Source organism: Gadus morhua, chromosome 5 (genome assembly GCF_902167405.1).
Source record: "Gadus morhua chromosome 5, gadMor3.0, whole genome shotgun sequence".
NCBI lineage: Eukaryota > Metazoa > Chordata > Actinopteri > Gadiformes > Gadidae > Gadus > Gadus morhua.
The window spans coordinates 4,028,838-4,056,109 of NC_044052.1; the positions used below are offsets into that span (position 1 = coordinate 4,028,838).

At 43.8% G+C, this 27,272-nt stretch overlaps 1 protein-coding gene across 4 annotated transcripts; it reads left to right on the plus strand.

Annotated features, from left to right (window-relative positions):
* osr1 (odd-skipped related transcription factor 1) lies at positions 1–27,052 on the plus strand. 4 transcript variants are annotated; one of them, XM_030357245.1, is made up of 5 exons: positions 1–6,683; positions 7,781–7,885; positions 7,993–8,091; positions 24,820–25,566; positions 26,176–27,052. In XM_030357245.1, exons 4-5 carry the CDS (start codon positions 24,845–24,847, stop codon positions 26,306–26,308), a joined length of 855 nt encoding a protein of 284 aa, XP_030213105.1. In that variant the 5' UTR covers positions 1–6,683; positions 7,781–7,885; positions 7,993–8,091; positions 24,820–24,844; the 3' UTR covers positions 26,309–27,052. The 4 variants fall into 4 exon arrangements, with proteins under 4 accessions (XP_030213105.1, XP_030213106.1, XP_030213107.1 ...); XM_030357246.1 differs by having other exon boundaries at positions 7,781–8,091; XM_030357247.1 differs by lacking the exons at positions 1–6,683; positions 7,781–7,885; positions 7,993–8,091 and adding an exon at positions 20,327–20,825.
* The last annotated feature ends 220 nt before the right edge of the window (positions 27,053–27,272 follow it).

Here is a 27,272-nt window from a genome sequence, read left to right on the forward strand (position 1 = left end):
CCCCCCCCATGTATATACATTTTTTGTACACGCCGTTGCTACACTGCAGGAGAAAACGATTCCATCTTTGTTCCATTGACAGTAATTCACAGTATGTAGAGTCGGATAAAAGCCCATCTCGCCATCTGGAGGTTGAGCGCATGGACGTGCATATACACAACCACGGTTAATTGGCTCATTAAGTTACCTTGGTTCCACTTAGACATAAAATAATATTTAGCGTTCCATCGCGGATCACTGATGCGAGCGCTGACCGAACCCAGAGCTCTGCGACCAGAGAGCGAGGCGGACCGCATGGAAACGTGCTGCTTTTACAAACTCTGTTCGCTTCCCACGAAAGAGGAAACCTGTTTCTCATAAAGCTGTGATTTGTGCAAGAAAAACAGGCAATCATCAGCGAATCCCACCCCGAAAAAAAAGAGAAAGAAAAGGAAAAGTAACACCGGTGCGTCTTCCCAAGTGTGGTGAATCGCACAGGGCGCCCAATCACAGCGACCTTCCTGTCATTAGCAGTCATCAGCCTGGGCATGTCCAGGCATGGCTCTGGCCTGTCAGACGCACAACCTGGAGCCGGTCGCAGGCGGACTGAGGGGGAGGGTCATGGGTAATAATGCAAAGGGTGTGTGTGTGAGACGGCTCGTGATTGATAACAGTGGCAGCAAAGGTTCTGGCGGGTTCTTCTTCATAGAAAGCCAACTCTGCTCTCCCCCCAGAACAAGATTCTTGTTCTTTTGTACAGTCCACTTTCACGTTGCATAACGCAGTCCAAAACAGTTGTTTTGTGGTGTTAGGCATCTTCTACACACTGCATTCAGATTAGATGTTTTGAGATGTTTTGGGATTCGAGGTGATGTCAATTATTTTAGTCTATGCTTTATTGTGACCACATGTTTCCAGCTAACCCCAGTTATGAATGGTTTCTTCACTACATAGAGGTTAAGGCTGTTTCCAGGAAATGTCCACAGCTTCCCGATGAACCGTGATCCCGCGTGTACAGAATATCGCTACACTGCTACCACCTGATCACTTCACACTTCTGCTCCTAATCTTTACTTATTTTTACTTATCTTCACTTATCTTTCGTTATCTTTATTTTACTACCTTACTTTATCTTGTATCATTACTGCTATGTGGCTGTTGCGGCTCCATGGTAAAGAGAAGATGAAGGCGAAGAAAAGGAAACAGAGGAAGACAAGGAAACATCAGAGTGGGGGAGGAGGGCGTGGCTGGTTGGAGGTTGATGGGGGGGTGGGAGGGGGTAAGGGGTAGGGTGTAGGACTTGGCACCCTGACCTCCGGCACTGTCATGTATTCTCACTGACATCATCATTGTAAAATTAGGAGCCCTGGTTTCATCTTTCCTGCAGATGTGGAAGCTTGAAATTGCATTCCGTGGGCCTGTGCCACATTTCATCAGTGAATGTTCCCCTCACCGGCTCCAAGGGGGGAGGAACAGGCAGAAGGACGGGGGTCGGGATGGTTAGGAGCCTCAACCCCCCCTCCCCCTCTCTACCCCTATTGCCTCCCAGCCTTTTACTGCTTGGCACCCTCCAACACTAACCTCCCTCCCTGCACACACACTCACACACACACGCACACACTCCCACAACACAACACAGTGTTTTGGCCGGAGCCAACCTCTGTTGCACTCCACAGCCTTCCAGCGCCGCGGCGCAGCGCGGGCTGGGCGACTCCCGGGCCGGACCCACACCTGCGGCTGATAGAATCCTTCTGGTAGTACAAAGCCTGTGATTTACGGCCCCCGAGGAGCCCGGGGCCTCGTACAGCTGTGGACCGGCAGGAAAGGGAAGTTGTTCATCACGCAGTGCGCGTTTTCACCAGCAATCTTTGGCCACAAACGCCCAAACAGCCCGAGCCCGAGCAGAGAATGTCACCGTAACGACAGGTGGTCGATGGTGCCGGGGCACTTTGTAACACATTAGCTAAAGGCTAATAGCGAGCAGGGCTAACGGCCGATCTCAGGTGGCCGAGGAAATCAGTGTGCAGCTCCCTGACTGAGGGCGAATGACATGTGGGATATACTTTCATTCATCCAGTGATCTTTCTTCGCCAATGTGCTTAATTGTGTGTGTGTATGTGTGGATCTTTGGTCTGCGTGCTCGAGTGTGAATTATGTGACACACACATCCAGTAACAAATACTTTGGTTGCTTTTGTTTTACTCTCCATTTTGACTTTTTCTAAGTCACGTTTCTGGTCTACGTTTTCACTTGAGGTTTCGCATTGGAGACGCAGAACAGAATTAGTTCTGGAGCCACGGCGGGGGAACTCTGCCAGGAGGTGGTGATGTTGAGAGATGGATTCCTGGAGAGGAGGTAGGGGCGGGGGTCATCCAACACCACACCGGATGAGAGCAGGGTTAGAGTGGGGGTGACACGGTGACAACCGCCTGTATGGCTATAGATCTAAATATAAAAAAATAAACCGCAATGACCTCACAACAGCCTGGGTCTGAGTAATGTTCCTCGTGCTGTCACATGGGTTCCATGAAGACGAGGTCAGACCTAAATACGGGGGGGAGTGGTAGTTGATCTGGACTTACAGGACGATAGTGATAGGGCTCGGAATGTATATCCTGAAAATGCGCACGTCTTGTTCCGAACCGAGTGATTTATTGACTCTGCATTTAGTGTGTGGATGGACCTGGAATTCGGTGTATCCTGGAAATATTATTTCTCTTTCTGTTTTTTAGGGGGGGGGGAGACGTTGACATGTTGAGCTCTTACACACATGTGAGTTTGGAGCAGGAGCTTGGGACGCAGCGTCTAGTGGAACCAATGCATTCGGTCAGGCCTTTAAAAGCCATTTCCATACGGTACGTTGTGAAGACAAAACACATATTTCTCTCAGGCCTGGAGGTACGCTGCATTAGTATAGACAGATGAACGTAGCTAAATCATCTAATGGCTGCCATACAACATTTAATAGGTTACTAGTATGTTTTTGTGGTTATATCACAACAAGAATGTTCATTGTTGTGTGTTTTGTTGTATGTGTTACCAGCAAGTAAAACACCATTTTGTATATTTCTCTCATGACTTGAAGTCCTTGTAAACTCATTGTATTTACATATGTATTAGCGTGAACATGTATTAAGCTATGCTACACAAAAGTTAGGAATACACAAAAAAGCTAGATTAACTGTTGATATTCATAGCTTCCATATCCACTTTATACTGGACTTTTAGACACGGAGGGCCGAGCAAACACAAGTTTTCTTCGCGTTAATTACTTTCTGGTTAAAATTTGCAGACAGTTACAAATCCTAGTTTATGCCAGTAGAGACCCTCGGAAATGTTGACACTGAGAATGAAATGAGGCCTTCAAGTTAATGCTGCACCACCACCCTCACACACACACACACACACACACACACACACACACACACACACACACACACACACACACACACACACACACACACACACACACACACACACACACACACACACACACACACACACCACCACCACAGAACCTGGCATGCAGTTCTCAGCTGCAGCTGTGTTGGAACGGCTTCTCTTGTTTGTGTACCCGATGTTGTTTGGTTTTTTTTTGTCTTCTTGCTTTAGAGTTTTTATTTGCACATCCCCGAGCTCTGCAGCCATGCCTCCCAGAGCCAGACCACCTGCAACAATTAAAAGGAAGAAAAAAAAGAGAGAGAGAGAAGAAATGGCCTGCTGGCTCAGCAGGGCTGCTGTGATCAACACAGAATTATATCATATGGAGGAGGGCTTGTTGTGCACAGCGTGTCTCAACCTTTTAAGGCCTCATTCCCCCCCCCCTCCTCTGAAAGTAGAGTAGGGCCTACATGGGAACTCGAAACTGTAGCCAAATCATGCAAGATAGAAATAAGGGAAGTTCATGCCTTCTTTCTCAAGTGGGGTGATTGGCCAGCTCTGCTTGCAGCAACCATGGGTCGTTATCTGGTATACGCAGGTCTTGTGTTGCTTATTTTATGTTATTATATTTTATATATAAGACCAATGTTGACATGACATTTTTAACCTTTCCAGAAATGTTATATTTTCTGACTGTTACTAATTCTACTAGTATTACTAACTCCATAAAAAAACCTCCTTTACAATACTGTTATGAAGAATATGTAGTGGATATGTTGCTCTCAAACAACTTGTCTAGCTATCCATCACTTAAACTATCCCACTGGTTTGACAATCAAAACAGTATTGCGGGGTACAGATTCACAATTGTGAAAGTGTAGCGATATTTTCAGACACTCCTATAAAATATGTGGGGTTATGTGTTAACATTGCAGCGCTCCGGTCGGGGTACATTCTTTTGAAACGGTCTGCGTTCTCCATAACTCCATAGCTCTGTGCTGTGGGCGTGTCGGTGCGGAGGTCCACTGTGTGATACGGTTTGTCATCAAAACATCTGTTTCACAAAGATGGACTGGAGCAAAGCCATGACATTATAGACTCAAGTGTATCTCTCTTGCTCCCTCCATTCCTCCCCCTCCCTCACTCTTTCTCTCCCTCGGTCTTTCTCTCTCACGTGCTCTCTCCCCCGCTTTCTCCTTCTCTCTCTCTGGCTCTCTCTCTGGCTCTCTCTCGGTGCCTCTCTCTCTTAACATCAAAAGCTTTAATTTCCTTCACCAGCCCTGATTATTCTGAGAAAAGGGATTTCGGTGGTCGCTAAGGGTGTCACGATAGGGACGAAGAGTCTACTACCACCACCTTTAGGACAAACCCAGGTGCTGCACGTCCTCTTTTGGGGCAGTTCACTCAGTAGTTCAGTCTACAACCCCTGCCCCTGGTACATGAAAGGAGCAGGCCCATACTTACTGTTATGAGCGACACCTATGTGTGTCTTATGATTATCACAGGGTCTAATTCTTCATATTGGCGCTCAACCTTGATACATTTATACATTATGTGATAGAAGAAGGAAAATAAACATGTTATTTCACAACCTCTTTCCCCCATGCCCTCTCTGCTAGGAGATAATCACAATTCTCTGCTTTTCTAGGACCTTTCCACTCATGGCGGCGTTGTTTTATTGTTGTATTTGACAGTAACCTTTTTGTTGTGCTACACATCCCATCAGTCACTGTGTCAGACGATGTGAGGCTGCAGAATGCTACGAGATGGCTCAAATGTTTCGGACTGACCGCTTTCTCCAAATGTTACCCGTTCCCAATTCCGTCATTTGTTATCTTTGTTTTCTTTCTTTCCGTTATTTTCCCTGAAGATGGCATTTTCATTGGGTGGGGGAGGGGATCTCACCAAATGTGCCAAAATGACCCAAAATGCCACTGGTCATCATGATATATAACAACTGTATTGTTGTTAGGGTCAGCAGGAAACAACAAATAAAACAGTTTTCCCCACAAATGTTGACAGCAAACTATCCAAACCTTGACAAATTAACCATTTAGTCCTCCTAAACAAACGACCCAGAAGCATTTATTGTTCATCCACATCTGAAGCCGAGCACTTCTTTATGGTTTGGAAACTACAGAGGCGGTTTGAACAACGTGATTCATCTTAAAACAACAGGAGGGTGGGCCTTTGTTGAAATGCATCTCACGTGTGTGTGTGTGTGTGTGTGTATGTGTGTGTGTGTGTGTGTGTGTGTGTGTGTGTGTGTGTGTGTGTGTGTGTGTGTGTCTGTGTGTGTGTCTGCGTCTGTGTGTGTGTGTGTGTCTGTCTGTCTGTGTGTGTGTGTGTGTGTGTGTGTGTGTGTGTGTGTCTCTGTGGGGCTTTGAAGGAGTTTTGATGAATGTGACTTGTGCAAATGTGCGTTTAAAAAAATAAATAATGGTAGCTCCTTCTCCTCCAGCAGTGTTGGTCATCTCTCCCTGTAGGAGTTCACCGTGATCAATCCAACATGTGATACCTCTCACAGCGACGTCCAGAAGATGACAAATGTTTCGGACGTGCTTCGTACAGTTTGTCATCGGAGATACCTATATGTTGTTGGGCCACTGCTTTAAAGAGGGGGTTTGTATATTTATTTGTGTATCCTTGGTGTTCACAAGTAAGAGAAAGACATGTCGTGATTACTTTATTTACCAAAAAAGGAAGCACGATCCAATAGAAAATGGATTATGCGTATGTATGAGTTGCAATTCTGTTGTAAGACATTTCTCTCTGCCCTACTGTGCCTGTCCATTTTGAGACTCCATTCCTCCCCCCAAACCTAAGGATACACAGACACAGAGTCATCCACGCATGCACAAAAGCACACACACAGAAACCTTGCCTTGTATCTGTTCAGCCAGTCAGCTCCCTCCTGTCATCTGCGCCAATCACCATCTGCCCCAATTTACCACTATTTATTTCTAATTGGGCCAAAATTGAACTGCTGTCAGTGATTAAAGTTGTTCCAAAAAGGAGGAACGAATCTCTTTGCCCACGTCCATTATTAACTCATTGATTACAATAATGCGGGAAATTGCCCATTGGAGTCAAATGTTAGCGGAGACACCTGGCCTGAACGCACCCAGCAAAAAAAAAGAAGGATAAAATAGAAACCCACAGGAGCCGCGGGCCTTGTGAGTAACGGGATGTGGCAGCTGCCGCTAACTCTACGGGGCCTGCCCCACCAAACGCCTCCTGTTTGACCAGGCGTCGTACCCCTTCCTCTCCAGCGGCTGGTGGTGGGAGTTTACCATGTCGCCGATGGACTTGCTTAAAAACCGGTATTCAGTTAACCACGAGTCCGCAAAGCTTCAGGTTAACAATAATAAGTCGTGGGAACTTTTGGGGTATTGAGTTGATGGCACGTTCTGCATTTGCCTTAGCAGTGCCTATCCATGAGTCAGAGGTGCTTAAAGACAGGATGAAGTTATTGCATTCCTCATGGTAACACATTTCAGCATGCACATCATGTCCTGTTTGTGTCTATTTTACATTTATATCGAATCACCTTAACTGTGACTGTCAGAAAATCTTTGATGAGTGATAAGTATGCCAGCGAAAGACAACGTTTATGATCCAAATTGTTGTTTTGGTATTTCCAACAGGTAAATGCACTATAAACAGAACCATTATAATAGAAAATATAAGTCCACTTGAGTGGAGCCTTAGTTCTTAACTATAACATGCAGAGATAGTAATGAGTTTGGTCTAGAGATTTATGTTTGGTAATAAAGTATGGCTGAATTAAGGGGAAGGTTTATAGAAAACATTTAGTAGTAAGTTAGTATCAAGTCGGCTGGAGAGCTCGGCTGGAGGTATGCCAATGCTTATCATGCTAGCATATTAATTTTATGGTCTTCTGTTATTTCGATGCTATCCCTTCAAAGTCATTCAGTCAAAAGGGTGTTTTGAGGTACAACAATTTCAAAATCAGAGATCATGCAATATTCACTATCAATGTTTTTATTGTCATTTATATGAGAACACTGGCAAAGCGAATTATATAGACAACTAGGCTAATTCAGAAAACTATTATTTTTGCTAGATCAATGTTAAGTAATTATATATTACTTAGCTACTGTAATCATGTAAACTAAGTTGGTCCATTGCTAACTTGTCTATGGTTGAACAAAGAGTCATTCTAGAGCTCAATCCTAATGTACCTGTTTCTTACCTGTAATCCCTGGAGTGAATTAAGATTATTATAGATAGAAATGTGTGTTTATGTCTTTTTTGTTAAAGTTCTCAATGACAATTTAAATGTTTCTTATCATAAGTTATATTTGGCTATGATGTCAAAAATACAGTCAAGTATAGTATGATAAATTCTCAGTATGTGATGGCTGACCAAAACGTATTGCCATTGTTTCTCTTTCAGTACCATCAAATAACTACAAATGGACATTGCTGTCATCTTAAATGAAGAAACAAGATATTAAATAAATGACATCAGATGGATTCTTTAATTAGAACTTTGAGACAGGTAGTGAAACATCAATATTGTGCAAAATTCCCTAGATCATGGTGATGCATTCTTCTGTATCGTCCAGCCCTACTTACAAGGAATGTTGTACGCTTTCCTTTCCCAAGACTTTCCCAGCTTTGTTTGATTTGATGTGGATTTGAACTGGCGACCTTCCATTCACACGCCTACTCCTCCTCCTCCTCCTCAAACTGACGACGGCAATGGTGATGAGTACATGCTTTAACCTTTCTCCTTTAAACCTAAGCTATTAGGGGGAAATGAAGTATTTTGTCTCCTGGGAACTGTGAATAACTCTACATGTACCAAAGGGAGATAAGTAGATTAGCAGTGTAATATAATCTAACTCCCTTAAATAAACTGTCCATTCCTTCACTGATGCTCTCCTTCAAGAAAAGGGGTGTAGCAGCAAAAACCATGCTACAATCCTGCTTGCCCTTTGCCCTCCCTCAATCCCTCTCTTTTCTTTAGTTTTGTTTCTTTTTCTATAAATGGTGCATACAGTTGCTGTCAATTTGTCTCCTTTCCAGTCTCTACAAATCATCTATATGTAGGACCCACCTTGTTTCAAAAGGTTAAGCAGTCAGGCAGGACCGCCCGAGTTCTTGAAAGCAGCCACAACGCAGGCCCGGTTTTTGTCAATATAGTCTCGAAAGGATGGAATACCAGCAAATTAACTGAATGGCTGCGAATACATCCTCTTTTGTCATGGAAATGCAGCTGTAAATGTGCAGATATTTTAGTTAATTTTACAAAAGCGAGTACAATGATAGCTAAGCCTACAGACAAACCTGAATAAGTGCAAATAAGTGAAAGCTGAGTGCTGAAAATCTATGATCCAGCTAAAAAAGCACTCCCTGATTTAGCTAACGAGAATGTGGCATGGGTAACATGAGCCACTATGGCACACTCATTGCCCCATTGAGACCTATCGCCTGCATACGAGAGCCCTAATTGTGTACGCACACCCTGTCCCATCATGTTAGGGTTCAAATATTTACCCCACAGCCAGAGGGGAAAAACACAGAGATGTGTACAGGAAGCCATTATCAGCATTACCAATAGTAATCCACACACAAGCCGATGAAGAAGACCAGTGCATGACAAAGGTCCGGGGAATTAACCAATTCCACCTGCTGCTCAGCTCCTCATTCGCCAACAGGAAAAAATACCATTTGGAAATTGCCAGGTGCTGCATCTTTCATTCCCCCCGCCAGCAACAGCTGAATGCTTATGTTGTTTACATAAGCCATGGCCTTGTTATGCTCATTATCAGAGAAGGTCAGGAATCCATCGATTCTGAGCCAAGTGCAACTGGAAACACATGCATCCAACAGGAAGGCGTCCGTGAATGAAATATACGTTTTCCTCCATTGAATCTCACCTGAAAGTGATATTTTCTGGCTGGGCCATACATGACTCTACGCTATGAAACGTGCTGGGATTGCCCACCTTAAATCAAAGCTGATCTGCAAGCAATGCTATTCTCAGCAAGAAGATTTGTAAAGATGTTATAGAAAAATAAAGACATCCATAGCCTGGTCTTTTCCAGAATGTTTTGCTGTTTTCCCCTTCAATTCCCTAACCCTAACCCGTACGCCGATGATAACCAGCTTCATACCTCCACAGCAACCATCACTCCTGCCATTCTCTCTACCCTCTCAAACTTGGATGAACAACAATTTTCTCAAACACCACTGCAATAAATCGGAAAACATCATCATTTGCCCCAAATCCCGTCTCCACTCCACCAAAGACTTGTCACTATGCATGGATGGACACACAGTCACTCCCTCCCCCTGGTCCAAAACCTTGGAGTCATCCTGGATCCCACTCTCTCTTTCAAATCCCACATCATGAACATCACCAAAATATCTTTCTTCCACCTCCGTAACATTGCACGCCTTGGACCTACTCTCTCCCCCTCCACTGCAGAAACACTCATTCACGCCTTCGTAACCTCCAGACTGGATTACTGCAACAGCATTCTCTATGGCCTCCCCTCCACCGACCTCCACAAACTCCAATTTGTTCAGAACTCTGCTGTTAGATTACTCACCCACACCCGCTCTAGAGAACACATCACTCCCATCCCCAAACAACTTCACTGGCTCCCAATTCAGCACCGAATTAATTTCAAGATCCTTGAAATTAACAAAGCCCTCACCACCCTCCCCCCCCTACCTGACTGACCTCCTCAAACGTCACTCCCCCACTCGCCAAGTCAGATCATCTAACACTGAGCCTCATCACAAGTTCTGACCACCGTCACAAGATCAAAGCACCGCACCCTACGAGACAAAGCTTTTGCCATTGCTGCCCCAACCCTCTGGAACTCCCTCCCCGCAAACAACCGAGACTCAATAAACTAATTCAAAGCCAACACAAAACTCACCTCTTCAAGAAAGTATATGACCCCTGACCCCACCCATACCACACCTGACTCTATTCAGAACCTTGTTTTGAACGTTTTGTATCTTGTTTTCCTGTTTTTCTTTTCTTTATGTACTGTATATTCTATGTGATGTAAAACATCTTTGAGTGACCTCCAAAAAAGCGCTATATAAATCCTATCAATTATTATTATTATTATTATTAATGTTATTATTATTAATTCAAATTCTACATCAAATATAAATTATAGTCTGGCAAAAGTTATACAAATTGCGCTTGTGCTGTACTAATGCAAACCATGGCTGATTCAGTCCCTGTTGGTTTTGATTGTCCATACCACACACCCTCCCTCCTGCTTTCCTTTGTCTCTTAAAATCAACTGAGGCTGAATTTGATCCATCTGTTGCAACATAAGCTGAACGAACCGAACCTGATGCTCCAGCCGGACCTTCTGTGAAGAAACAGTAGTAAAGAGAGAGCGGGCTAGCTCCATTCCAGTGGACTCTGTCGGCAACTCTCAATTAAAAGACCCTGAAGGGCCTTTATCAAGCAATAAATACAATGGAATACAAATGGAAGTGTTGAATAATTCCCCACCTAATCAAGTACAAGATTAAAAGAAAAAATGTGAACCATGTGTCCACGGTCCCTGGAGTCTTGCACTTATTTTCCCACGTTAAAATACCCGAGGGGAACTGATATGGCGAGTGACGAATTTGGCACATTCAATGTTCAGATAATAATTGCTGTTGGGCCAAGATCAAAATCAATACTCTCAACACAGAGAACGTGTTGTCTGTGTGTGATTGGTTCTGGGACATGGGTCTTGGAGATATGGTCACCTATTCAATTTAACCTTTTTTCAAAACTCTTCACAAGCAATATTACAAAAGTAGAATGATGCTCACATTCCACTATTCCTCCCTACGTTTCCTCTCTCCTCGCAATCATTTTGATACAACTTTACAAACATTCCATTGAAAATAACAAAAATTCATTAGCACCCATTGAAAATGTCCGTTAGCCTCTTTCAGCCAGAGCTCACCGTCGGGGATTAGATCAAATGCTCTTTGCCTGACAACAGACCTTCTCGCTGGTTGTAGTTTGGGAAACAGCAAACGTCAGTGCTGAATAAGGGACGGCCCGAGCGTGGGAGGAGGCTGTTTGGGATCCATTTGTTTTAGACTGGGATGTGTTGCTTCTTTGGACATGCCTCTAGCATGGATATGGTTCTCCAGGGCTCCTGCATAAACCAAGAATGCCGCGGCGCATAGCTGCAGACATCTGTCATTACTTCAGAGCCTTAGTGGTATCAAACTGTTTATGTTAGCGGCTACTTATTGCACTGGCATTAAACGAGAATTGCAGTTCACAGATAATAAATAACATGGCTTTGAAATTAGCCCTCTTTTCTTAACATTTCTGGATATCCAGGCGGTGGCAAGAAGCATAAATAAGGATAAATAAAGACAACTTACCAGCTGAGAACCAGTCACAAGTCTGTCCTATAGCGCACCGTAAGTAGCGCGCAAGGTAAACACAGACTTGAATGGAATTCAAGGGTCTGAATCTATTGATCAAAGATGGAGATTCATCAATCCAAGGTCCAATGAGATAAGGATCAGGAAAGATATTGTATGGTTTTATAGAACAGCTTGTTTTCTCAAAAATATCGTACTTCTTAAAAAGTACAAACGCCAATGAAGCAATCATATTTTCCGGTTTCCATGTACCCACATAAACGGTTTAAAACCACACAAACACCCATCAGAATTAAATTACAGTTAAAGACTAACAGTTGGCCGTTGAAGTTCATCCACACCAGCTATCTGGTTTGGCTTTTCCAAGGTATACAAGCCATGGTTTCTTTTGGATAGTGGAGTGGACCTCAGACCACAAGAAAACGATCAATGTATGATGTAATCAGTAGCACATGGGTGCCCGGTCTCCCCTGTCACATTTAATGATTCACTATGGATTCACGGTAGAGGTGAAGTCGGTGTGCAGTGTGTAAGAGTTGCAGGATGTTGGAACCTGTTTTAAGACACGCACGGCGCAGCCACCCCCTCATACGAATCGTAAGCTAAAGCTGTTTGTTAAATAAATTGTTGGGGGGCATTTTTGTCATGTTTTTTTGCACAGGTATACAATTGTATAACTGACCTGTCTGACTGTAATATATAGTGCCGATACATATAGATTCACATTTGCTATCATGCACGCACTCTGGTACGTACACACATACACAAAGACACTTATGCATGCAGGCAAATACACACAAACACACATGCACGCACGCACACACACACACAGAAATACGCACAAACATAGACACACAGACACACACACACACACACACACACACACACACACACACACACACATACACACAAACACACACACACACACACATGCAATCACACATCCATGTACTTAGTGTAATTAGCATGCTGTACGGCTGCAGCATGTTAGCTAAAGTGTCCTGTGACAAGCCTGGCTACTGCTTCCTCCTCCTCCTCCTCCTCACATGTGGATCTGGTTAGTAGACAGAGGAAAATATGAGTGGGATACACAGGTAGTACACACTCTCCATCAAAGGCCAAAGCTTCTGTCTGGTAAAACGTACACCGCTGGGATGGAGGGTGGGCAGTGGCCGACTAAAGGGCCCCGGCCCCTGGCTCCTATTTATATATATCAGTGAAATCCATGCTTTCATCTTTTGCTCTGGTTACAAGACACAGTACATCCCCCTCTCTTTGATTTATAATCCCTGCTTTGGCGCAACACTAATCATTTATTATGTTTCCCTGTGTGCCAAAATACTTTCACACAAGCTGTCAAAGGGATGATTAATTTTATGATATACATCTGAAGGTATTAATCACCCGATTTGAGTGCTGTATTGTGTTACAGGCCATTACATTACCTGCGTGTGTGTGTGTGTGTGTGTGTGTGTGTGTGTTTGTGTTACTGTTCGTGTGTGCCTACTTTTAAGTTACATCTTAAAAGTATGTTTGTGCGTTTGTTTGTGAGCATGTGTTTTCTTGTGCGTGTGTGTGCCCTTTAAAGTGTGTTTGTGAACCATGTATTGTTTCCAGGGTTTGCGCCGTTCTTCGACCAATCAGAAGACTGATGCCAGCTTCTTCATCGTTTTCTGTCATTCTGCGGGGAACACTTAGCTGTAGAATCTCCAAAAGACAATTCAAATCCAAAAACTTTACACATCTTAAAACAGAGCAAATATGTGTCGAAACAAAAGGGTTAGGTCCGTACTGTAGAACCTGTCGTGAACAAGCGTTTGAAGTCAGAGTTATGCTATGATAGATGCTTTGTTGAAAGTCTTTGTCAGTGTCCGTACGTCGTCCCAGAGAAAACACACATTTTAATTTCACTGGATCTCTTGTGGCTCCCAAATTACTTACGTTCATCCAAGCACACTACATATGTTTCAGATTTGATTTAGGAGGTATTTTAAGAAAGCCCAACCACTAGTGCCAAGGCAGCATTTTGGACCACGATAAATAACATTGAGGAAGTCGGCCCCTTTTTAATATTTCACTATGGGGATGACCCCTCTTTTGTCGCATCTCGAACTGAACAGCAAGGACACACAGGGAGGCACATGTCGGTAGGTGATCAACAGTCACTTAAAGTCACATCTATGTCTGCAGCCTCCCTGTCTAACCCCAACCTGCTCTCATGCTGTCTATCTGAATTGGATTGGAATAAAAGTTACTGTAAATTTAGCAAATGGTACTTCATTAGAGATAGTTACTAGAAAAAACACTTTTGAGTTCACTTATATTCTATTGGTAATTGTTTTGTAGGATTGCATTGGAGACAACATCAACAAATGTTTGTAATCAAGCGCAAAATTCCCTTTGCATTTCCACATGTGTCTCTTTACTCTGTGTGTGAGACGAGGGCGTAGCGTGGCAAGGGCCTGGTTTGGAAGCGTATAAACGTATAGAGACACCTGTACTTTTAACAGTTTGCTGCTAATCAACACCAGCTCTGACCGCAGCAGAATAGTTCCCCGGTGAGTAAGCAATGCATGGGTCTACCATCAAACAGGCAACGTGTTTTCATGCCATCATAAAATTACACATTCCCATATAGGATATTGGCCCAGACCCAAACGATACCAATGCTGAGCAGAGTTGGTGGGTTAGGCTCTAGTCACAAGCTTTGGCTAATCCACCATCTTGGGTTGATAACCACCGCTATCTAGAAGAGTCAAATGAACAAAGACTGTGGCCGATTGCGTGGCAGATAGAGTGGGGAAAGGAGCTCGCAATGAGAGGGAGGGAGGGATGGAGACACGATGAGAGGGATAGAAGCAGCAATGATGAACCACAAATTAACTCTTCTTTTGCTTGTTTTATCGCCAGCTAAAGGCATAAACCAATAGAAGACGGATGGTATTTTCGTCTTTCATTTGGCGTTTGCATAAAAGTTGAGGTTGGGGCGGGGCATCGATTTTCAAACAGTGCAAGGGTTGTCGCGTTGGCTAGGGAAGTGCTAAAATTAGCAGTCGCTCATCGTGCTATGAGTTAGTTTCACAGATCAGGCTATATAATTTGACTAAATATGTGTCAACTTATTGCCAGTGTAGGCATGTGTCATTATTACATAATAAAGCCATTTACCAGAAATAGCAAAAATATAGGAGCAAAATAGGAAAACTAATTCCATTGAAACAACAAAATTCCACTATTAGTTTACCCAATTTGAACCTATAAGGGAGCATATTTTTCCTTTTATTGGGGACTTTCAATGAATAAAGCGCAGAAAAGGAACAACAGGAGTCTTCCAACATTTTGTTTGATTTGGAACCATGAAAATTACAATGTTCCAAGTAAATATTAGAGGTGATTTATCCGAGAATAAATAGCCCCAGCATTACCTCTCAGCCCAAGGTAAATCAGCCACACTAATCACCACTCACGACCACACTTCAGGATACCTCCACCACAAGCAGGGATGAAGGCAATGGGGCCGCTCGCATCGCTCTAATGAAAATAGGCTGTGTCTTCCCTGGGAGCCTCCATCGCAGGGCCAGGTGCAGACAGGAATTTATACTTGCTTGGAGGATTGAGTTTTGAGGCCTAATTAAACCTGACTCGCAATGTCCATCGGCGGTTTGTGGAGTTTATGAAAAAAAGAAGCGACATGATATGAGTGCATTGGTGCATTTGTGTAAGTGCATGCATGTGTGCTGCGGGACTGAAATGTGTGTGTGTGTGTGTGTGTGTCTGTGTGTGTGTGTGTATCTTTTTTTTTTAAAACCCTGTATGTGAATGTTTCTGTTTTTATGATGTGTACGTCCATATGTGTATGTTTATGCGTGTGTCAGTGGCTGTGTGTTTGTGTGAGTGCCCGTGTATGTCTATATATGTGTGTGTGTTTGGTAGTGTGTGTGCCCTTTAAAAAGTATAAACGTCGGAGAGTGTACTTTTTAAGGGTGCCTGTTAACCGTATTTTAGAGAGGTTATGTTTGCACAATGTCCGCTCTGTTAATCCCCTCACATGATCCCCATTGGCACACCAAAGCCCCCTAACACTGCAATATGTATGCCCTATAATCTATTGACACTCATGGACTCCTTTTGATTACGAATCAAATGAATGCAGTGAGTTGATACATCAAGAACAACGCACCCAACTTTTATTTATTGATGATTTAAATTTCTTTAAATTAGGAATTTTCAAAATTGGGGTAGCCTGCCAGCCAATCGACCAATTGCAACCGGAGAAACCAAAGTCTTGCACAGCAGAGGCAGGCAGTGATCCGTAACATTGCTGCGTATCGAGTGTGTGCTGCTAGCTTATTGGTCCCATGTGCACCTCGGCTTGAGAAGGCGTTCTATCAAACCTGCAGATTTCATGCTTTGTCTCAAACAGAAAGTGCAAACCTTTTCCTTATTCAACCTGTCCATGTCCATCCACGTGATTGCATGATTTTCGCCCTGTTGAAACCTGAGGAATGAATTCATTTTATACTTATACTCTTAATTTTACTCTACGATTGCTGTCATGGACGGGGTTAATTGGAGATCCTTGATAATCTGCCAGGGTTACGGGTGTGTGTGTATGTGCTGCTATGTATGTGTATGTGACCCTTTGTTGGAGTGACATTTCATTAACGGTGTCTCAGTGACTCACTTATAATCCCTGCGTAGCCTGATTGGGAGACGGCTGACCTGATGGACAGATGGACAGATATATAGATGGATGGATGAAGGAATGCATTTCTGGCTATGGCTGGATGGATTAATGGATGGATAGATGGATGGATGTGTCGATCGACTGATGGACGGATGCATTGACATATGAATGGATGAAAGATGTGTAGATGGATGGATGGACAGATCATAGTTGGATAGATGAATGGAAGGATGGATGACTATGAATGGATGGGTGGATGATGCTGTTCTTTTTGAAGAGGATGGCGCAGTCCAATCATACAAGGCGACGATCTTGAATCTCCAGGAAGAGTGTCTTGCCCAAGGATATTTCAGGTGGATAACAACCAGCAACCCTATTACCAGAGTATTTACTAGTAATTACTTACTGTACCTGACCACATACACACAAGTGACCCCACTGGTATGTTTGAGTTTGTTTTTGTTTGGCTGGATTTGTGTTTCACAACGTGTCGTTAACGTTTCTGTCTCGGAAATGCCGGGAAGGTTTGTTTGGATATTGTGCAATGGAAATCCATGTAGAGATAGCGGTAGGCTTTGATTTCTGACTACATGTGCTTTGTATTCTGCTTATGCCTGGCACGCCCCCAAGATGCTGCAGTCGATCCCTCCCCCTGTGGTTCATCAGACAGCGAATAAATCTGTAGATATAAGAATGGATTCAAACATAAGGGCCAGGGCTTCTCTGAAACCCTTCATGCTAGCACAACCTTTACTTGCACGGCTGAACCAATGTGTAATGGGTCAGCCAGGAGCATTATGTGGCCCACCTCCACACCAATGGAAACTGACTGCATATTCTTTCTCAGGATTATTCACTTTGCAACAAAATAAATAACATTGAATATTTGAATTGAATGTGGCAAAAACAAATGCTGCTGGTCCGTACTTGGAGGGGCTGGGATTTATGCATCCAGGACCAGATGATGACATGGTTTTCATGTATTTAATTTTTGCAGTGCACGTCCACACCGCCTCCATCTGTCTTTATTTTATTGAAATCCAGTAAAGCAGCCTTCACTTTCTTGGGGTCCAAAATCTTTATTTGACCTATGAAATGTTTATTAGGGTAATATTGAGGTCTGCATGGGACATCAACCTGCTATTTGAGTTTCTGTTGATACATCTCCTGTGTTTTTAAATAGGGCAAGGTTTCACATTTCAAACCTTTTGATTCAGTTGTGTTATGCTCGAAACACGGTCAAATTAATTTGCAAAGAAATAGGACCCTGACTGGCAACGATGGCAACTGGCTGGCTGACAAGATACTCCGTATTTCTAGCAGTGCTTATAATTTGCAAAGCCATTTATACATTGCTGTGTCCCCATAGTGGTTATTTTGTTATGCGTATATAATGCAATATTTTTCCATGAAACACATGCACATGTACATCCCCCAAGTTGGTACACAGCACGCACGCACGCACGCACGCGCGCGCACACACACACACACACACACACACACACACACACACACACACACACACACACACACACACACAAACTCAGATACTCACTATGTAAAGCGTTTTGGTACCTTGAAAAGTACTATTATAGCACTAAATAAATTACAACATTCAAAAGCATGCGTGTAAACGCAGGCAGAAAAAAATGCACACACGTAACGGATAAGTGGAGTGATTGACGTATCTGCCATATTTGCTGTTTATGTTGTTATGTTACGATCTTAACTCTAGGTGGTACTGTTTTGCTGGTAGCCTATGTGCTGATTTGCTGATCGAGATTATTTCCTTAATGCCAGTTGCAAACCCGTGTTGCGCAAACCGCTGCGCAAACACCTGCGGCCCATATTTCGTGCCCAAAATATGTCTATGGATTCATGGTTCTGGTCATCGCAAGTTGGACCTCAGGCGCCGTACTACCATTGCGGAAGAGACATTGTGTGGGGTTGTTTGTCTATGGGTGGGTTAGCGTTACTGTGTGGTACTGAGTTATTATTCCCGTCACCGAGACGTTTATATTAATTAGTTATGTTGAGTGTGTTTTGGTGTGTCGACTCGTGTGTGTGTTCATTAAAGCCAACTCTCGTAGTCGTGCGGTGTAAGGGGCGCGAGATTTGCATAACCGCTTAACCTGGGCTCCCGTCTCGTCCTTCCCGCGCTCCTCGCCACAATACAAACAAATAGTCAAGTCACCTAGATAAAGAATTTTTAGGTTAGGCCTATGTGAAAGGCATCTAGCGATGCCGAGGTACGGTGAGGACATGGGGAATTGAACCCATTGCCTTTGAGATTGAAGGGATCGGGCCATTACACTTTATCCTCTTGTGAAACCCCCTCCTGACCCCCACTCGTAAATAGCTTGTCCAATACGTGTGAGTGGTTTGTAAACATGGCTTCAGAGCAGAGCCAGTGGTCGACTCATCTTCTTGATGGGACGTCCGAGGCAGGAATTGAAGTGGGCGGTGATATCGTGTTTGTATAGCCTACGTAAGGACAGCTCCCATACGCATGCGCCGGTAAGCGACCCCGTAATCGTGCGTAATTAAATCCGTCTCACATAGCCCTACATGACCAAAACTATGGAATGATTGTTTTCCGCTGCCTAGGGAAAACCATGTGTCAATGACTTGTTGGACTAGTGTTTTGACTACACGCGCACTCATGTGCTCACAGGCACACACACACACACACACACACACACACACACACACACACACACACACACACACACACACACACACACACACACACACACACACACACACACACACACACACACAGAGAGAGAGAGAGAACACACGCGTGCGCGTTGACAGACTTCTGTGGCAACATCTGATTCACTTCTATGGTTGCACTAATTAAAACTTGTCGGCTAGCCTTCTCTCCTCCAGTCAGGTTGAACATATTCTGCCAGGTTTTCTCATAAAACAACAGAAGTTCCGCCAATGTAATCCCCTTAAATATTGTCAGTCGAATGTTTTGCAGACTCCCACCAAGTTAACAGAAGCATATTGGTTTCCTTTATGACCGTGGTCTCTCCATGATCCATGATCGCTGTTATGGTTGAAAACTCAAAATAAATACAGAGCTCCACGAAAAGGCCTGTTTGTCACTGAATTGCCAGGTCCGATTGAAACCCTTGAGAACAGAACAGTGATTTAGTGCGATCCCGACACTCCAACAGTTGGGATGAATGAAAAAGTGGTTCAGATGAGGTAGAAGGGGCATTTAGCCAATAGGGGGCAGTTAGGCTCTGACAGACCTGAGGGGTTGCCGTGAGGGACCTTTTTAATGTCCCAGCTGACTAAATCCCAGTCAAACGGCGGTCAAATATGGCAGGATACAAAGCCCAACAAACAACTCTTAGGTTTATGACATGATTCCCAAAAATTACTCGTAAAATAAACGATTATAATATGCCTGATGGGCTCTGTAATTTCCTTAAAGATCACTTCAATAAATGTAAATGTTATTTGACATGTTGTCATTTATTATTATTATTATTATTATTATTATTAATAAGAAGTAAGCCTACATACAAATAATAAGAAAATTAAAATAAACTACTACTAGGCCTACTAACTTAATAAATAATAATAATAATAATGACACTAAAACAATATTAAAGGATTCAATATGTTCTTGTTCGATTACTACATATTTTATTATTAATACTAAATATAATCGCAGTAATATATAGCCTATATATTTTTTTAAATCACAGTGTCTGATACCGAGCGACTTACAGTGAAGGCCTACTAGTTCTGAGGTAGAGGATAAAATCCTTGTGTGTGTGTGTGTGTGTGTGTGTGTGTGTGTGTGTGTGTGTGTGTGTGTGTGTGTGTGTGTGTGTGTGTGTGTGTGTGTGTGTGTGTGTGTGTGTGTGCTTATTTGAACAGAGACCGCAGAACGTTTTAATATGTAAACAGGGATTCAGACTGAGGTTGTTTCATAACATGTGGTGCGTAATGCGACGATGCCTTATCCTTTTACATTACAGTCGTGTAACCGTGCAGCGTGGAGCGAGAGGAGACCCCTGCAGAACGTGTGGCCTATGGGGGGCTGGCTAAGTGACGCGCATGTGGGTGTAGGGCTTTGGTTGCATTAAAGAGGAGGTTGGAGTCCTGACCGCAGAACAGATTCAGGTCGTCCCTGGGTTGCGCGCAACGCAGTGTTTGGAAGTCCTTCTCGTTTGCATCTATTGGTGACATGCTCTTCGTCTGCAGAAGCGTCGGATTGATCATGCGCACGTCTTTTACAGTCTGAGACAGAAAGCGTGCACAAGTATTTCAGAAACCCAAGCACGAAAGCCATTTCAACTTCTTCAACGGGACGCCTAACTTTTGCAAAGTCGTCCTGGTCATCCTTTTTTGTTTGGTAAGAAGATTTACAATATCTTTTCGTCTATTTAAGTAAAATATTTGCGGGTTTGAAAGGACAAATCGCTAAAACATGGTATTGTGTTTGAGAGATGTTAACTTGCCAAATATAGAATGACCGTGGATGTGAGGTTATAACAGCGATGTCATGGTTTCAAGGGGTTTTGGAATGTTGTCGTTTTATGTCTTCTGCTTTGGATTTGCATAACAGACCCTCTTCAATAGTATAATATGCATTATAATATTATTTTGGCCAAGCCTACATGGGCCACTGAATCTAGCGGAGAGGTGCACGGGCTGTCCCGCAACAGGTGGGACCTTTCCGATGCGAGCCACTCCAGAACGTGAGAGCTAAAGGGACTAGAGTTTAAATAATGTCATGTTTATTATTATGTATTTTCATTTGTTGTCCAATACTGTCGTTTGAAATCGCTGACTATAGAGCTTTTCACGGAGATACCCATGTTCCTGCTGGCAGATGAACTCCATCGGGCCATTGTAGTTTATATCTCTTTTTTTAAATGTGAACATTTTCTGAACAGGCCATAAAATATATATTATATCACCAGCCATTTGATCTGATTATAGTTGTCTTTTAAATAGCTGTTTAACATGAGACCTTAATCAAATTATTTCGGGAAAAATGATTTCATGCTATTTATCTTCAAACATTCGTTCTTTTTAACGCCACTTTGAAGATTAATAAATGTACAGATTAAATATAGTCTATGCCTATATTGGGCCTATATTTTTTCATGGTTTAAACGGTAGCATTTTTTCATATGATCCCTAACAAATCTCCTCATATCCTTTAATCGACTTTAAAAACTGAATTTCCTCATGTTTATCTTTGTTTTTTAAATCCATCAAAATAGATTGTCTTCTAACATTGCATACAACACCAGTCGCCCCATGGATTGCCTGTTTCCTATACGGGCCTGCAGGCTCAGTTCAGTGAACAAAAGAGTCCACAAAGCTTTCACTAATTGCCGCAAGTATTAACGAGGGAAGCGCTCTGAAGTCGGCCAATACACATCCCGTTAGACACCCCTGCAGAGCCGCTACACAGGGACCGAGTCAACGTTTTGAAGCCAATCTTTACGCTGTATTGGCTCCACATGTCAACTTAGCGCACGCCTGTCTAGGCCCTAAAGTAACTGATTTAGACTCAATTGCAGTGGCTTACCATGAGCCTCGGTCGTGTCATGCAGCTCAACGATGAGAGTGTTTAGAGAGAGAGAGAGAGAGAGAGAGAGAGAGAGAGAGAGAGAGAGAGAGAGAGAGAGAGAGAGAGAGAGAGAGAGAGAGGGAGAGAGAGAGAGGGAGAGGTAGCCAGGTGTGATAAGGGGAACCCTTTGCCCTTTGTTCATCACCTCAGTGGAGATGTGGTCGTGCCCAAATGTATCGGCCTTTGAGTCTGATCCACGCTGTCGGCCTGCTACACCAACGCACGGCATCAAAAAACACAACCACAGCAATGTCTTGATACGTTTTTAAAAATAAGAATGATGCAAGTGAACGAAGGGTCCAGTTTGTGGGGGAAGGCTGATCCGTTAACATCGTTGCATATTGGTCTTTTCACCGCATATTGCGCGCCTGCGAGCTCCGCACTCCACACACAGACTATCTGGATGGATCAGTGGTGTAAAACTCATAAATTCGTTTATAGCCTTGATACTGTTTAATATAGGTGACTTTGTAATTGAAATGTCTACGACAAGCTCGTGTCACGCTTCGCCCTAATTTGATCATGCCTGCTGCTGAGGTGTTTCACCTTCATGCGGCGGCGCACACCTCGACAGCTCCGAGCGCGCAGAGGCCCCTCGGAAGGCGTTACATGTAACAGTGCTCACCAAAGAGCCGGGCCACATCGCTGTTTGGACTTATGTGGCCATTGGTATGCAGACACATCAAAGGGTTAAGGATATGAGACGGCTCAGGAGCAAGTGCTTATCTCCACTAATGACCTCCTAAGTAAAAGTCAATTACTTCTGCGTCATGATCAGAACAGAACACACTGCAGGGGTCTTTTTGAGCTTAACATCCAGTTTTTTTTTGTTTTTTGTTTCAGACTTAATGATTTTTACTTCTGTGTGCTCCTGGACTCATTGTAATGGTTTTAATGAATGGATAAATGTATCACGTTTTTTCTTTGTTCACTTCAAACGTGGGTTCATTAGCATAGGCCTACAATGTTTAAGTAATGCAATTTAGTGGACAATAATGTAGAAATTCAGATCAGTTAGGAAGTCAAATATTTATCTCATGTCTCAAATTTTTTTTTGATGATATGACATTATTTCGATTGAAGTGATCCACTGTTTTATGTTCAGCCGTTGGAAAAGCATGTCTCTGATATTCCTTTGAATGACTGGTTCAAACATTGAAAAAAGAAAAACATATCCCCGAAATATATGAGGTTTCAGTCTCAGCAGAGGAGAACCATAAGTGAGTCCTCTGTCTAACCTCATGGATTTCAGGTCAGGTTGTAAGTAAAAGAAAATCAGAATAGAAAAAAAAAATTCCACCTCCAGATCTGTCGGATGAGCCAAGATGGCAAAACTTTCCTGCAATGGATCCTGTCTGTCAAAGCCTCCCTGGATACAAAGATACATTATTGTCTATTGTTAATCCTTATCAAACTTGATTTAACAGCGCTCTGGTATTCCTGGGTCTGAATGCTGTCATTCTGTTTACCTGCTCTCAGACAGCCCCGGGCATGTTTTATGAAAAGGAAACACCCACACCAAACACAGAATGCCACTGTCTTCTCTCGCTCGCGTATTTCATGAATGTCAGCCTGCCAATTGTTTTGTGTTCACCTTCACCGACACACGTTTGGCCTCTGTGCATGTTGGTGTGTGTGTACAGTATGTGTGAGTGCACAATGTGTATGTGTGTGTGTGCAGAGAAACTGTGTCTTTCACACACACACACACACACACACACACACACACACACACACACACACACACACACACACACACACACACACACACACACACACACACACACACACACACACACACACACACAGGATGGCAAGGATACGGATACATGATAGATCAAGTAAAAATGAAACCATGTAACTTATGACAGAACTCACTTACGGTAAGAACAGTACCACAATATAGTGGACTGTGCGCTGAGACAAACAAACTACATTCCTTACTATTGTTAAATTAATTATTAACATTGTGATTCTGATTTGAAACAAATTGGACTGCATTGTAGTTATGTGAATTAATAAATATATATTTATATACATATATAAAACCATGGGGTTTTGCTGGTAGGACAGTGAAGGTATATGAGTGGGTGGTTAGTGTAACTGCTGATCAAACATGCAGCAGAAAGAGGGTTACATTGAGAAACGGGCCTACATGTTGTAGTTGTCCTGGAACTGCCCAGCAGAGAGCTATCTGTGGCTATACTCCAGGGGCCGGTGACATGCTGCTCTCCTGCTGCTGATAACTGAGGGCCATTCAGCTCCATTGTCAAGATGTGTACTTGATGTGTATTGGATTCAAGATAAGACGTGTCTGTGTTTATCTGCATAGTGTGTGTTTGTGTGTGTGTGTGTGTGTGTGTGTGTGTGTGTGTGTGTGTGTGTGTGTGTGTGTGTGTGTGTGTGTGTGTGTGTGTGTGTGTGTGTGTGTGCGTGTGTGTGTGTGTGTGTGTGTGTATCTGTCTGTATGAACCTAGAGCTAGATACTTATGAAACACTAAATGACATGCTTAAAATATCCATCTTCTGTACACATACAAACAGTATGAAACTAATCTCTCTCTCTCTCTCTCTCTCTCTCTCTCTCTCTCTCTCTCTCTCTCTCCCTCTCTCTCTCTCTCTCTCTCTCTCTCTCTCTCTCTCTCTCTCTCTCCCTCTCTCTCTCTCTCTCTCTCTCTCTCTCTCCCTCTCTCTCTCTCTCTCTCCCTCTCTCTCTCTCTCTCTCTCCCTCTCTCTCTCTCTCTCTCTCCCTCTCTCTCAGTAGGATCGTCCAGGTGACTGCAGCAGCTATGGGCAGCAAGACGCTCCCGGCTCCGGTCCCCCTACACCCCTCCCTGGCCCAGCTGGCCAACTACTCTCTGCTGCAGAGCTCCACCACGGGCCTCCACCTGCCCGCCGCCGCTGACCACTTCCCGGGCCTCTACAACTTCAGCGCCCTGCACGCCATCCACCTCCACCAGTGGACGCTGGGCTACCCCCCGCTGGGCCTGCCGCGCTGCGCCATCGCCAAGCTGCCCGCCCACTTCTCCGCCGCCATGGCCTCCACCGCCATCCCCATCTTCCCCCACCTGCTGCAGCCCAAGCAGGAGCCGGGGGCGACCACCGGCCCGCGCGGCTCCAAGAGCAAGCCCCGCTTTGACTTTGCCAACCTGGCCGCCGCCGCCACCCAGGAGGACCCGCTGAAGGCTGAGGACCTGAGTGTGGCCGGGGCGGCGGCGGCGGCGCTGCAGAACGCGCCCCTGAAGCGGTCCTCCGCGGGGGCGGCGGCCGGGCTGGGCTGCCTGCTGGACGTGGCCAAGCTGACGTCGTCGTCCTCGCCCGAGCGCAAGCCCCCCCGTGGCCGGCTGCCCTCCAAGACCAAGAAGGAGTTTGTGTGCAAGTTCTGCGGCCGGCACTTCACCAAGTCCTACAACCTGCTGATCCACGAGCGCACGCACACGGACGAGAGGCCCTACACCTGCGACATCTGCCACAAGGCCTTCCGGAGGCAGGACCACCTCCGAGATCACCGGTAAGAGCCGGCTTGTTCACCCGTCGCCCGAAACGCCAGTGGGCGGTTTCAGTAATTGTCAATCATCTTTGGTCAGAAATTCGTCCTTCGGAGAAAGGAGTATTATCACACTGTTAGCACTTAGGCTGTGTCTAGCGGCTCTTTGTAGAGAAGTACTTTAAGTCGTGTGTGTGTATCAAGATGGTTTAAGTGTTAAAAGGCTGTGTGTTAAGTAAGTGTGTGTGTGTTTGTCTGTTTGTGTCTGTGATGTTTGTGTGTATTAAGACATGTGTGTGTGTGTTTGTGTGTATTAAGACGGTGTGAGTGTGTTAAGACTTGTAGATGTGCCGTCAGAAGGTGCAACAGTAGGTGTTAGCGAGGTGTGAAAGTATTGGGGATCAAAGAAAGTCTGTGTGTTTGTGTGTGTGTGTGTGTGTGTGTGTGTGTGTGTGTGTGTGTGTGTGTGTGTGTGTGTGTGTGTGTGTGTGTGTGTGTGTGTGTGTGTGTGTGTGTGTGTGTGTGTTAGGTGTGGGTGGGGTGAGAAGGGGTTATCTTGTGCGAGGAGGGGGGATGGCTTAAAAAATGTTATTTTAAATCACTGACAGCTTTTCCGTTGCTCTTCCCTCCCAGGTACATTCACTCCAAAGAGAAGCCGTTCAAATGCCAGGAGTGCGGCAAAGGATTCTGCCAGTCAAGGACTCTGGCCGTGCACAAGACGCTGCACATGCAAGTCAAGGAACTAAAGCCGGCCAAGATCAAGTGATTCTTTTTCGTCAGCTTTTTTTTTTTTTGTTCTTTTTAAAAGACAGGGACACTGGAAAAAACAAATGAATCCAAAGAGAACTGCTAACTATCTTTAATCTACCACAACCCAAGACTTCTCCTTCATCATCTCAACTTTGGCAAACATCTCTCCTAATGGTCGAGTGGTTTTGTACAACATGGGAAGATTGTTCTGGGAAGAAATGTATCACCAGCCAAATATACATAAACAAATACATGTATGCGTATATATATGTATATATATTTAAATATATATATACATACATGTATGTTTTCCTGTTCACTTGGGAATGTCTGCAGAGGATATTTATGATGTGCCGTGCTTCCGTTCTCAGATAAAAACCTAAAAGCAGGTGGGTAGTGATTGAGAATACGTTTGATATGCATAAACAGATTTATCTGAAACATCAAGAAGAAAATAAATATATTTTATGGCTGCTTCCTAAGACTGACACCTTGGATCTAAAGATGTCATAAAAATGGGACAGGCCATCTCTTTTGCAATGTTTTTTTCGTAAACATTCTTAATATGATTCAAGCCATGTTTGCATAGCCAACCTTTTTTCTCCTTCCGTAGTATCACATTCCAATGTTATTTTTGTACATATATATCTAATTGTATTTTTGCACTTTAACCCAATTGATTATTTACCTATATCACTGGATTTCCTAAACTTATTTTCAAATGAATAGTCATTTTCTAAATAAAATATTTTTTACTGTAGTTGCTTGCTTTATTGCCTGGGAACAATATGACTTGTTATTGTATTTGTTAATACTAATTTGGGGTACCAGGCCTGAAGTTATAGCTATCCCTATCGTTTTTATAGGTATTCTTTTTATTAGTTTCCTGCCTTTGGTCAATTTCCTATCATGCTAGAGACGCAGAACTTGGCAGGCAGATAGTTGCTGGTAACCTCAGAAATGAAATATTATGTTGCCAT

Coding starts and splice junctions, on each gene's coding strand:
- osr1 (XM_030357246.1), top strand. CDS start 24,845: ATGGGCAGCAAGACGCTCCCGGCTCCGGTCCCCCTACACCCCTCCCTG. Junction 25,567..26,175: donor GACCACCTCCGAGATCACCG/GTAAGAGCCGGC, acceptor CTTCCCTCCCAG/GTACATTCACTCCAAAGAGA.